Source organism: Sinocyclocheilus rhinocerous, unplaced genomic scaffold (genome assembly GCF_001515625.1).
Source record: "Sinocyclocheilus rhinocerous isolate Xijiao unplaced genomic scaffold, SAMN03320098_v1.1 scaffold362, whole genome shotgun sequence".
NCBI classification, from domain to species: Eukaryota; Metazoa; Chordata; class Actinopteri; order Cypriniformes; family Cyprinidae; genus Sinocyclocheilus; species Sinocyclocheilus rhinocerous.
The window spans coordinates 1,645,748-1,659,212 of NW_015639507.1; the positions used below are offsets into that span (position 1 = coordinate 1,645,748).

Here is a 13,465-nt window from a genome sequence, read left to right on the forward strand (position 1 = left end):
AAAATGAAACTTTGCTGAAAATGCACTCACTCTCAGGCCATCCAAGATGTAGATGAGTTTGTTTCTTCATGGGAACAGATTTTGAGAAATGTAGCATTACATCACTTGCTCACCAATGGATCCTCTGCAGTGAATGGGTGCCGTCAGAATGAGAGTCCAAACAGCTGATGAAAACATCACAATAATCCACAAGTAATCCACACCACTCCAGTCCATCAATTAACATCTTGTGACGTGCAAAAGCTGCATGTTTGTAACAAACAAATCCATCATCAAGATATTTTTAACTTCAAACCGTTGCTCCCGGTTAAAATAAAGTCCTCTATACCTATTGCTTTTTCTTGGATGTAAATGCATTTTCCGCAAATTAAATTTTTTGGGGTAAACTATTCATATAATAATCTTTAATCTGACAACAATTTTACATTTTAGAAGAACATTGTGCCTATGTTTAGAATAGTATGCTAAATTATTACTCTTACCACTTGCTAATTTAAACAACGTGATGAGATCATATGGCCAAAATGTAGTATACTATTGTTTGAAATCATGGAATAATGGTTAATGTTTCACTTACTATTTAAAACAATTTCACTGCACGTTGATCAGTAGTATTCCATTCTGAACATAGAACATTTTGTGATTAGCCATGTACAAAAAACTTTAATATAATTATAACCAATATGTCAGTGATGTTATTGTGCCGATTATGCACTGTACATTGCTTAGCCAACAACTGGTTATTGTTATAAAGTTGATATTTTGGATAAATTGCTGTTGTTAAACCAACATTGGTGAAAAATCACAATATCTGTGGATAATCTTTAAGTAAAGGCTGATATTTCATATGAGGAGACTAAAGGATCACAAACGCCAACTCTAGAGATAAAGGACAAGGAGGTGAAGACATCTTTGTAAGTGATTCAGTTAATAAATACATACAATCTTCCATAAAACTTGCTGTTCCTCATTTTAAAAAAAGTACTGTGTTGCTTTATATGTTTATATATAGAATTTATAAATGTATTATTTGTGTCTATTAATTGTTGGGAGACTGTCAGTGATTACAGATTACATTCAACTCCTGTTCGAGAATGCTGGCTTGTACCGTTCCAGGCTCTGATGGAGGCAGAGATTTCTGATTTCACTGTCACTCAGCTGTAGAGTAGACAAACAGTGTTTCCTGTTATTTTAATGGTTCATATTAAGTAAATTATGGTTTAATGGTTCAATCCCATCTGGCCTAGGAATTACGTAAACAAAAGTAAAAAAAAAAAAAAGACTTCAAGACTTTTCGTAAGTATATTATATGCTGACCTTTTTTTTTAAATCCACTTCAGCTGGCTTTCCTCGGGTTAACCCAGACTGACACTTAACGGATACAAATTCTCAGGTCTAATGTTTGCAAGTATTGAATTATTTAAATTTGCATTACAATTGCATTAAATTTTAATTCCAAATGTAAATTCTAACAGGTTGTCCTTTCATTATGGTATTTATATATATATGAGTTATTACTTTCTGGGGCTTAAATATATTTTCAACATTGAGCATAATCAAAAGAAAACGTTAAAATTGGAACTTTTTCTTTTTTTCTCAAAATCTGCCTTCTCCTTTTAAACGTATGACTTAATATTGCCCCTCAACCAAACTGATTTTAACCACAAAGAGATTTGCAAATTGATCAAATATTGCTTTAGGTGCGATCTTTAAAACATAGAAGAAAAATTTGGGTTTCCCGAAAGAACTTTTCAGTGATCAGTTCTTAAAAGACACATTTTTTCTTAGTGTGAAGAACATGTTAATAATCTGAAGAAACTTTTTCCACAATTAAAGGGATACTGACCCTCAAGCCATCCTAGGTGTATATGACTGACTTTCTTTCATACCAATACAAACTTAGTTATATTTAAAAATGTCCTGGCTCTTCCAAGCTTTATAATGGCAGTGAATGGGTGATCCAGAGGTAACTAGGAATTACACAAGCTTCAGTCTGGATCCAGCCCATCATGAAGATCTGAGATGACGGAACACCTGAGAAGAGATGATGCCAACCCCTCCGAGGACCTCATATGACGACAATCCTGAACCAACATACAAAACTTTTCCTATAAGTTTGATCGCAACATATAATCATTGCTGTTAATAGTTTTCACTGTTTGCCATTACAAAGCTTGGACAGAGCCAGGTCATATACACCTAGGATGGCTTGAGGGTGAGTAAATTATGGGGTACTTTTCATTTTTGGGTGAACTATCTCTTTAAGAGTCTTTTGTGGAATGTAAAAGTTCCATGGATGTTAAAGGTTCTTCATGGTAGCAAAAGGTCCGAAGTGAGATATAGGACCAGCTGCTTTATTAACCTCAGCTATTTGGGCAAACATCAAGCCATAGGAAGGCAGCCAACACAATGCAAACGCCAGCACTAACAGAGCAGACGTCTGAGTCACATGCACATGGTAGTGCTCCAAACGGTCAGACTGAGTTGTGCGGCCCCGTCTAGTGATTTTGAGGAAATGGTATATCTTGGCATAGGCTATTACAATGATCCCAAGTGGAAATGCAAACGCAAATAGGAAGTCAACTGGCCTTTGTCAGACAGGAAATTGAAACATGCCAGGTCCTCATGGGCTTCATGGTTGTCCAGGCCTGAAATCAGCGTCCTCCAAGCAAACTGAGGCGATGCCAAGATGACTGCTGGTATCCACAGTACACACGCAACTACTTTTAAACGTCCCTCTCTACGCTATTGATACGCTTTTGATTGATGGACCACAATGATGTACCGTGCAAAAGCCAAAGCGGCCAGCGTAGAGGCACTCGCAGCTGTACACATCGCACTCACGAAGCTCACAGACTTGCTCATGAAGCTTCCAAACGGCCAGTGACGGGTTGCAATGGCGACTGTGTGATATGGAAGACATGAAAGGAGGAGAAGATCTGCCACACTTAATGACAGAAGAAGAACATCTGTGCCGTTTGCATGTGTTTGTTGGAGTCCTCCTGTCCTTCCTCCACTGGCCTGTCCATGTCCTCGCCGTATCGTACGACAGATGACGATAAGAACCAGGATGTGTCCCACCACCCCAGTTACCAGGATGAAGCTGTCAAATATGGGTACCAACACTCGCTCAACATCACTCAGTCCATGACTGGAACTATTTGTCCCATTAACCATAATGGAGTGTCCAAGGATGAACCACAATCTAATTTGAATGTAACTGGTTCCTAAAAACAATTATTATTTTTTATGCATCTCTTCAAATACTGTCTACAACTTTTACTTAACTGAAAGCAACAGAACAATGTTTTACTAATATTTCCCATTCGAGGGGTCTCTCAGACCATTATAAAGATGTTCAAACATTTCAAAACCAGTGTGTAGTGTAGATCCTTATGCATTATTGTAGTTTTGCCTGAGAACACAATGACAACTTGATAAAACGCTCTGGAATGCATCAGTAGTTAATGATTGCAGGACTCAAAGCGCAGAAATACTGCTACGGGTTTAGTTCTCTTCAGGGGAAGCAAAATATTGCCTGAAATCATTGTTTAATTGTCTTTCCACAGATAGATTTCCTCTATAATTCCTTTACAGATATGGCAGATCCAAAGCCATAACAATGGCAGTTGCACTTGCCTGTCATGACTTCAGTGATTGCAGATGCATTCAAAGGATTTGCTGGATTCTTCTTCAAACCTCAAGATGAATTTCACAAATTCAATGTCTATGAGCTCAATAATTCAAAGTATCAATCTGCCGGAACTCCCAAGGTATTATTCAAAAGATCTGGAGTGGAAAGCAGTGCTTTAAATGGAAACTTAGTTCAACAGCCGGAGAGAGGCAAGCCAAATGGCCTTTGACCTGACAGCAGTGACGCAGCTTCTAGAAACACGGAGCTTTGTTTAACCACTCATTTAGTGAACTGTCAAGTTTAGTCAATAAACATAACATCCGACTTCTGTTGTTGGTTTCTTTCTATCCTAGGTGCTTAATTCCAAGTTTTAACCTGGGAGTTTACTTTGCCATCAATGTTAAAATATTATAATTGAATCACATTTCCCTCCAAAAATGAAAATTCTGTTATAATTTTTTCATTCCAAACTACAGAATCTTTGGAACACAAAATATATTTTGGAAAATGTTTTTGGACATACAATGAAACAAGACATTTTTCAAAACATCTTTTGTGTTCTGCAGATTTTTTATTTATTTATATTTTTTTGAGAAATACCACTTTAATTAATACTGAAAAATAAAAGTTACATAATCTTAAATTTCCTTAAAGTTCCTTTAGATGAAGTGTTACAGTGTCATAAACTCAAGTGTACATGATCACATACGTTTAAAGCACAAGGACAAAAGTCAAAGCATACAGATAAAGTGCCCTGTGCATAGTTTAGTTTAGACTCAAATACCCTCATTAGTATAGCCTTGAAGTCTTACTTAAATCTAATGAATCACCATGACTTGGCTTATGACTTACACACATCTGATGCATTTTTTAAAAAGCTTCTTCTCACTGAGACTAGAGAAAACAGCAGAAAATAGGAATGGCCATTATTTATACTATTCATAAAGTAGATTTTTCTGTTCCTGCATTTAATGTAGTTCCAAATAAAACCTTAAAACTTCTAATAAAATTTCTAAAAAATACAGTCACTTGCTAACATAAACAAGTATGTACTGTATTGCGTGGACAAGCTAGTAATGCATATAATGTTCCCCTACAGGAACTCAAGCTGCGTTGAAGTCGCTTTGGGGAACGCCCCTGCGTGACCGCGTTCTGAAGCACGTGTCAAATCAGTCCAATGGAGTAGCGAGACGTCACGCGGGATGGAGGCTCCACCCCGAGGTGGTGGAGGGAATTTGGCCAGGAGGAAGTGGATCTATTTGCGTCGCAGGAAACGACACACTGTCCGCTTGATTTGACACGTGCTACAAAACGCGGTCACGCAGGGGCGTTCCCCAAAGCGACTTCGACGCAGCGTCTCGTTCACTCGGGGAACCATGGTTACATATGTAACCTAGAGACGTTAGATGTGATAGATGTTAGATGTTGTGATATCAAGAAATGTTTATTCGATTAAGCTGCAATCCTAAAATGCTCATTAAATCATTTTCGATTTTAAAGAGAGATCATTTTAAATAGATTTTTACAAAGTGAAAAAAAAACAAGTTCTAACACATTGTTTTTATGTCAATGAATTCATTTACATAGAAACATGCTTCATTTGCCAGCTTTGAACTCTACAGCTCAGTGACAGTAAAATCAGAAATGTCTCTCTGCATCGCAGCGTAGAACGAGACAAGCCAGCATTTGATAACCGGCTTTGAAGAAAGTCTGTAGTCTGTGGCATCCACCCTACAGATACATTAATAGATTAAACAGATGTATAATACAAGAAAAAATCAGCAGTGTACGTATTGTTTATCACGTACCAGCTTGCGCTCACTTCCTGGTCATTTATCTTTAGAGTTGGTGTTTGTGATCCTTGAATCTCCTCATATGAAGCATCGGTTTTTCCTTTAATATTATCCACAGTTATTTATCCCATGTTGGTTTAATAATTAAAGCAAGTTACAAATCAAAATGTTCTATTTGATTGCTAAAATGTTGATACATGTTTAAATGTTTAAAAGTGAAGCACTCTCACCTAAAATGCCTGTCAACTTGACATCTTTTGGCTGTTGCTGAACAGCAGGCCACAGAAACACGTCCCCGTTTTCCTTGTGAAGCAGAATAATGACACGGATATTTCCCATGGTGACGTCTATTTCATTAGTCCGTAGAATCAGAGACACGCTGTTGAAACAGAGAAGCTGATGAGAAAATTCTAGCTCTCAGATTAACATACTGTACATAAATTTAGTGAAGCACATATAGTTTGAGTAGTATTTACTCCTCTGTATTGTGTTGGGTCGGTTCCTGGCCCCACAGAAACTCAACATGATTCTGGCCGTCGTGGTATCTGATAGACGTTGTGCTTATTGTCAGATGATGGTTTGTTTTGTAATGAAATGCAATTTTACGACATCCATTTTGTCCAGTCATGGATTCTCCATTCACAGAGAACTCTAGGACACACAGTACAAAACATTTAATTCCAGAAAAAGGCGACTTTCAAAAGGATGTGCATGTAGTAAATGTGTAATAGTAACCTGAAGCTGAATCCTGTAGGAGTCGGAGTTTGTGAGGAACAGGAACGTCAAAACAAAGCGGCTTAGACTGACCAACAACAGGCAGCAGGAAACGACTGCTATGAGCCGGTGGAGCTAAGACAAAACATAACCAAATGCAGCATCATAATTATTCTATAGAAATTGTATAATAATTAAGTTTGAGAGCAGTTTATGTACCTGACATTGTAGAAAGTACAGTTACTCTCCCTGTAACCGTGGGCATTTGTTCTAAAAAACAAAACAAAAGAGGTTTAGTCATTAAAAAGTCAGGCTATTAATAATAAAGCTTTTCATGCTTAGTCAGTTTATCAATAAATGAAATTATTATTCTTATTATTAAAGGTTTTTGGACAAAGAATAGTACACTGTCATACATACCGTCAGATTCCAGAAATAGTACGCTTGGGACTAGGAAAAAATGAAAGTTAGGCATTATATAGACGATAAAATACTTGCATTTATTATCAAGTACAATAATGCAAAAATTGATAATACATGATATGCACATGACAACTGTGTTCATTCATTATTAAATCTGGTTGATAGCAAATTCATGTAACAAATGCATAGCAGAAAATGAATGAAACCACCTACTTGCAGCATGATAAAGATTAGGGCGATATCGTCCACCTGAAAACATCGTGTTTTTTTATGTTGTAAGCATGAATCAAAGATCTGTTTAATACGAATTTGTTTGCAATATGTGTTTTATTGCAACCCCTCCATTTTACACCTTTACCTCATTTGCCTAGCCTTTTAACCACCAAAATTAAAAAAAATATGTATATTTATATTTATATAATGTCAATAAATAAATAAATAAATGGAGGGGTTTCAAAGCAACATTTAGAAAAAGGGATAGTCTTAATGATCATGCGGAATACTGCTTGGTGTGAACACTATGGAAGCTATATGATAAGGTTGCAGTTTCCTTTTTCCATAACAGACATACCACGGAGCCCTTGACGATGAAGCACATGAGGAGCACCACCACCAGCACCACCACCACCTCCATATGCTAATGCTGGGATATAAAACAAATGAATATATATTTGGCAGAGTATGCAGGTCTTCTCCAGTCACCCTTCCTCTTTCCTAAACTAAGTGTTGGAGAAGCTGGTTAAGAGGTTTGTTTTCATCTCAAAATTCAATCAACAACCAACGTACAAAACAAAATCCACACCCTACATTTTCTTGTGTGTCACAATGCAGCAATAAATGTCTGAGGCCACTGCCGTTTCATTGTGAGTTTAATCTAAATTTCTGCATTCGTTTAAGTACATGAACTGTTAATTCACCATTTTATAACTACCTGTTAAGCGACTCTGAGTTGTAAGATGGGGGTACATTACTAATTAAAAGAGAAAGAGAAAAGTGTTATTCACTGTATACAGCTGTCAGTCCACAAACAAAGAATTATAACACAAAATGAAGAAGGAATACTTAAGATTTTGCACTCATTTTTGACATTGAGTGGAAAATATCAGGCATTGTTCGTGTTAGCTCGACTGTTGCTTTCATTAAAGAAAAAAGAGACATATTGAAGTTGGATGCTAAAATATTTTGTCAAGAAAAAAAGTGTACAATATTAAATTAGAACTTTTCACAAGTGATCTATGACTTTTGAACTCTCTTGTGTATAATAATAAATACAATAGCTAAATATATCAAGTTCATGACTCAGACACATTACTTATATAGGATACACATATAAAGTATTTTTTATCATTTTTATTAGATGTATTGTTTAACCTATGATGCAATTGATGCAAAGCTTGTTTAATACATTTGTACATAACTTTTCATATAATCACTGTGTTTATTGTGCTGTCTAAAATCAAATATTAAAGGTCAAATGTTTGCCCTAGTAAAAAAATTATATATTTAAAATACATTTATTTCATAAGTATAGTTCAAATCTTACTGACTTACTGATATAACAGTTATAATTAAACTTTATTTGGAGTACTACTTGTGCACAATCCACATTTCTTAATATTAAGCCTAAAATGTGTTTTAATGTCACTACTGATGAGGACTGTATGATTTTTATGTTTTTATGTCGGTCTTTAAATGCAAGATATTTAATGTGTACCTAAAGTATACTTGCAATAGTTCCACTTTAACACAATCAAATATACTTCAGTATATCTTTAGTTGGACTTCAACACTACTTCCACACAATTAAAGTGCATTAAGTACAAAATTAGTTGTTCCAATTTAGCAGACTTTAAGTATACGAGTTTAGTATACTAAAAGTACAGTTGCAGGGTATTTTTAATAAGTACATAAATATGTAAATGTATTTGTAGTATACTTAGCATAAAATAAATGTATTTCAAATATATTTTAGTATATTTATTTTTCACTAGGTAGAACTTCTTAGTTCTCACCTGGAGGTCTGGGCGGCTCTCCTCCCTCTTTGGGTTTGTCGGCAACTTCCACTTCACCCTCCTGTGGCTTGGTAACAACCATAGAGGTGAGGGGAGTGACAAACTGGTATTTCAGGGAGAGTTGAAGAGCTTCCTCCTTTTCATCCTCTTTCTCTTCTCCTTTAAGAAGCACCCTGAGATAAAAAGATGTCCTCAATGTTCATCTTAAATCACAGAATGTCATATCACTCATAAACTTACTGTCTCTCCAGAAGCTGCTTCACTGTAAGGTAGGCCCACAATCTCTGCATGAAATCTTCATTCTCAGGAGGGACGTCACTGGGGTCTTTTGTCATTATAGTGTCCTGATACGTCACATTACTGCCTTTCTGCTCAGAAATAATAACTGTCAGTACCACTTTCACCCATAACCCACTATAAAAACAAACCTATTATTACCAACTTCTTCAATCGACCAATGATCCTAATAATATGCCGCTAAAGAGAAGATTAGTGAAGATCTTACTGATACTGCGATGACTTCAGTGGTGAAACTCTCCACACTGTTGTCTGTGATTTGTCCTGACACCACAATCTCAGAGCCATTGAAATACAAGCTAAAGCTGGTCTTGGTAAGGTTTGTCCCTCCTGGGTATTTAAGTTGAATATCAGTGAGGAGAGGGACCGCAACTTCATCATAGAAGCCCTAAAAATCAAACAAACTTTAAATGCGCTCAAACAAAGTTCAGCATTGAGGATGAATTCACAGCTGATTGTCTGTAGTTCACCTGCAGCTGTAGATCAGCGTCCAAATCTTCATAAATCCTGCGAGCAACTCCACCATTTTCCAGTGACATCTTTGTCAGGAAGTCAAAGTTTACATCATATCCAAAGCCAAGACAATAGAGGGGAAACTTTGTCCCAATGGCCTCTTTCACATTGGCCATTATCTTCTCTATGTTGGTTTCACCTGTTTTAAAAATCATAATTTGGTGTTTTTGAGTTATTTGAGTGATCAGCAATAGACACATTAGGCAGTTTCATATTTTTTGTTGTCTTATTCTCTTACTGACAAAGATAGGAGCCAAATTGGTCATGATAATACCAAACAGGTCTGCTAATAAACCCTGTATATTATAGGCTGGCAGTTAAAGTGTTGTTCTATTCATTAAGTTGACTGAATAAACTAATGCTATGATAAAACACCCTTTAGCTTGTGTTTGTATGTGTCAGTGTGAATCTGTGCCTGTAGTGGGATCTCCATCAGTCAGCAGGATCAGGATGGAGGCTGTTCCCTCTCGTGGATGTCGACTGATCATGTCCACTCCTGCTAGAACTGCAGCGTTTATGTCCGTGGCTGAAGGAAGACCAAACATAGTTGTGTCACTGTGAGGTTCAACTTTCTTACTCCTTATGTAGCATTAGTGCTGTAACTCACCTCCTCTATCTCTGATCTCCTTCACGAAAGATTTCGCATTCTCCAGGTTTGTCTCAGTAGCTTTGAGGAGTTCACGTTTCCATAAGCTAACTTCATTGTCAAAGGTGATCAATCCAAAGTTGGTGTCCTCATCAAGATCACTCAAAATCCTTAGCAGTGCCAAACGAGTCTAAAGAAAAAACACTCCTGTCAGCAGATCTGGAAGTTATTCTTTCTCCATTATGACTGACAAGAATGTTCTTCGAGTGTTTTTCCATCAAAACATTTCATAGCTCATTATATGCTTTTGATTTGGCTGAAACGTTGAGATTAACCTGGTCTATTTTTCTGCCGTGCATAGAGCCACTCCGGTCAATGATAAACACCACATTTTTGGGAATACGTGGAACATCAGAGGGTGCAAAGTAGTGGACAAAATAGCCATTTGATACCTGAGAGAACAGAGAAGTAAGTACATTATGAATATCACCAATGCCTTTTTACATGGTCAAGGTCATGATTTTTGCCAAAATCGTAACATATTTTACTCTTTTAAAGCATGTTATTGAAAATGTACCATGACTTCTCCTTTGGGATTTCGTCTCTCAACATCGTATGTTACAAGCAGGTCTCCATTCAACCCATTTTCTCCACAGCTTTTACACGTGGTCTGTTGATCTCGTGTGGGGTAGAAGGTCACCCATGCCTGAAATGATCAGTTTGGTCATCTGGTATCTTTATTTGAAGTGTATGAGCATATTGAGAGCATCTAAACTGTGTTTTAACCCTCATTTAAGCTCTTACGTCTTTGTCTGCTCTGGTGGTTTTGATGGCATTGGCCAAATCCCCGGTGCTCAAATCTCCTTTCACCTCCAAGAATGAAATTCCTGGTTTCTCTTGGATGTGCAAATCCATCTGATGTAAGTAAAAGAAACATCATCTAACTATCCATTTTTATTGCTTATTAATTTCCTCTTCATTTCTTCCATTACCTTGAAGTCAGCCACCGGCTGCATCGGTTGGGCATTGATGAGTAGCTCATATTTGCCGAGGCGGCGCTTTAGCAGTTCCTCGTAGGTCAACTCAAAGGTCACTTTACTAAAAGCAGCCACCGTCACTGAAGTTTTAAAGTCCTCTAAAGTCCTTCCAACAGATCTGAAATAGAAAAAAAATCCCAGCATATTATTAAACATGCTATATATACATAGTTTTATGGACCTAATTTTAATAAATTCCAGTACTTGACCAGTCCAGCACTTTGTCCTCGAGATACTGCTTGATTGTATTGCTGCTGAGCTGCTTCTTTTTCCTTCACAACCCCATCATATGTTTTTCCCTCTATGGTCCTATGGAGAAAATGACACAATGACATTCTCTTACATTGTGTATCTCAGACATACAAAGATCATTTGAATAAAAGAATTATGAATTATGTTCATAATATAAAATAATTATGTTTGTTTGTATTAAAGCATTTGTACTGTTAGCTACTATTTCTTGTACTTAAAAAGTACAAACAGGTTATTTATTCTTGGAAGAAGATAGAATTGATAAAAAAACAACAACATTTTTTTCTTGTTCGGCTGCACCAGATGGACCTGATCTGACGGCCAAATACCATAAATGACTTCTTTACCTCTTTATTTCTACTTATATAACACTACTCTTGTTCACCCACATTCTGAATTTGCTGATGAAGGCGTTCTTGGGAATCTTGACCTCAAACTGGATCTCTTGAGATTCATTCAGTATGTTCGCAACACGGCTTGTGATGACTGTTGTAGCGTAGCGACTGGTGACCGTGGAGTTAATGTAGAAGCTGTATATATCCACATTTTGTTTCTGTTGAGACATCAGCAGTACACAAAAATAGAAGTATACTCATATTTTATAATAGAAAGTGATTGGCTGGTGCACATTCACTCCTCCTTTTCGCATTGGATTGCTCAAATGTTTACTGCTCGGAAATGGCAAAGAGAAAAGGCCTTTGGACTAAAAGACAAATATGTTTTGATGACGGCATCTCAGTGTACACAACTGAGCAACAGAAAGTTAGATAGATAGTTCTATCAATTCAAATTATATTTTTTCTGACAACAATAGTATTATAACATAATCAAAATGAAAATACTGTTGAATATATCAACATAGAAACCAAGCAGTTGAAAACGGTTAATTTTGTTCATTGCGTTGTGGTTTTATACAGAACAAACTAAGACAGATAGATTATATGAAAAGCTAAATCATATTAAATCAAAATACACTACTGTTAAAATGTTTGGGATTTAAAAAAAATGTTTTTTTAAAGACATCTATGCTCACCAAGGCTGCATTCATTTAATCATAAATATAATAAAACAGTCTTTTTATATTTAATGTTATTTTGTGAAATATTATTGTAATTTAAAATAACAATTTACATTTATAAATGTAATTCATTCCTGTATTTTCAGCTTACTCCAGTCTTCAGAGTCACATGATCCTTCAGAAATCTGATGATAATATGCTGATTTGCCGTTCAAGAAACATTATTTCTTAATTAATGTCGAAAACAGTTGTGCTGCTTAATATTTTTGTGGAAACGTGATACATTTTTTCAGGATTCTGTGATGAATAGAAATATTTTATAACATTAGAATAGTCTTTATGGTCACTTTTGATCAGTCTGATTAATAAAAGTATACTTTTTTTTAAAAATCTTACCGAGCTCAGACTTTTGAACGGTAGTGTATATTCAACATGTATAAGTAGATATACATCATTTGTCTGAACCTTCATCTCATGTATAGATAGGCCTATTTAATCTGTTTTTGTACCCTGATTTGACTCAGTCTTCTTCATCTTGAACTAAAATTTGACCCTCACCTTCTTAACAGGATCAGAAGTGGCTGAGATGAGAAAGACGCCCAAGAGAATCAGCCGCAGAGCTGCTCGATCCATCATGGCCTGCACAGAAAACTGACCTCGAAATGCACTCTGCCTTTAAACTCAAGTCCACATCATACTATTGGCTATTATTGACCGGATACAGAAACCTCCCCCTTTATTTGCAATCAGAGTCTCTTGAACCCCACATAAGTCAATAACAAGGCATGCTTTTATAGAAAATATATTATCTCATTTGTAAATGCATTCTGTAGAAACTTGGTGTTAAGCTTTTATTTATATTATCAGGCAGGACCACAAAAAAAAAGCATATTTTCCAGGAATAAGCACCAATCGAAGGGTTACTATGTATACATACAATTTTTGGTGCGAAATTTTAATTGCTGTTTTATAGTGCAACAAGTGGTGAGCAAATCTTGCACTCTAAAACAGAACATTACATACACAGATCGAAATCACTTTAAATGAATATTTGGGTTGACTATTGATGTGAAATTATTGTACATGGTTATCAAAGCATGCAAAAGATGTGATACACTGGAAATAACATTGTCATGCCCCTACTATTTGCCAATAGATGACCGTTTTATAGCTCATAAACAATGCC

General features: G+C 36.2%; 1 protein-coding gene and 1 pseudogene across 2 annotated transcripts; both read right to left on the reverse strand.

The window, feature by feature from the left end:
- Positions 1-2,299: 2,299 nt before the first annotated feature.
- Positions 2,300-3,259, reverse strand: LOC107751225 (C-X-C chemokine receptor type 4-like; annotated as a pseudogene).
- Positions 3,260-5,062: 1,803 nt separating this feature from the next.
- Positions 5,063-12,938, reverse strand: itih3b.2 (inter-alpha-trypsin inhibitor heavy chain 3b, tandem duplicate 2). Of its 2 annotated transcripts, none has more exons than XM_016566853.1 (22): positions 12,838-12,938; positions 11,651-11,814; positions 11,214-11,318; positions 10,965-11,127; positions 10,777-10,887; positions 10,550-10,678; positions 10,308-10,424; positions 9,994-10,162; positions 9,802-9,912; positions 9,344-9,525; positions 9,082-9,261; positions 8,817-8,944; positions 8,577-8,749; positions 7,136-7,207; positions 6,778-6,813; positions 6,562-6,591; positions 6,361-6,411; positions 6,163-6,276; positions 5,904-6,078; positions 5,658-5,806; positions 5,443-5,527; positions 5,063-5,365 (listed from the first exon to the last, which is right to left on the reverse strand). In XM_016566853.1, exons 1-22 carry the CDS (start codon positions 12,913-12,915, stop codon positions 5,251-5,253), a joined length of 2,637 nt encoding a protein of 878 aa, XP_016422339.1. In that variant the 5' UTR covers positions 12,916-12,938; the 3' UTR covers positions 5,063-5,250. The 2 variants fall into 2 exon arrangements, with proteins under 2 accessions (XP_016422339.1, XP_016422337.1); XM_016566851.1 differs by lacking the exon at positions 6,778-6,813 and adding an exon at positions 7,496-7,534.
- Between the last annotated feature and the right edge of the window lie 527 nt (positions 12,939-13,465).

Bases quoted from the DNA above. Each gene is read 5' to 3' on its own strand.
- itih3b.2 (XM_016566851.1), bottom strand. From the start codon at position 12,915: ATGATGGATCGAGCAGCTCTGCGGCTGATTCTCTTGGGCGTCTTTCTC. The intron at 10,888-10,964 runs GTAATGGAAGAA...TACTTACATCAG, and splicing joins AGCCGGTGGCTGACTTCAAG to ATGGATTTGCACATCCAAGA. The intron at 6,277-6,360 runs GTACATAAACTG...GTTTTGTCTTAG, and splicing joins TGTACTTTCTACAATGTCAG to CTCCACCGGCTCATAGCAGT.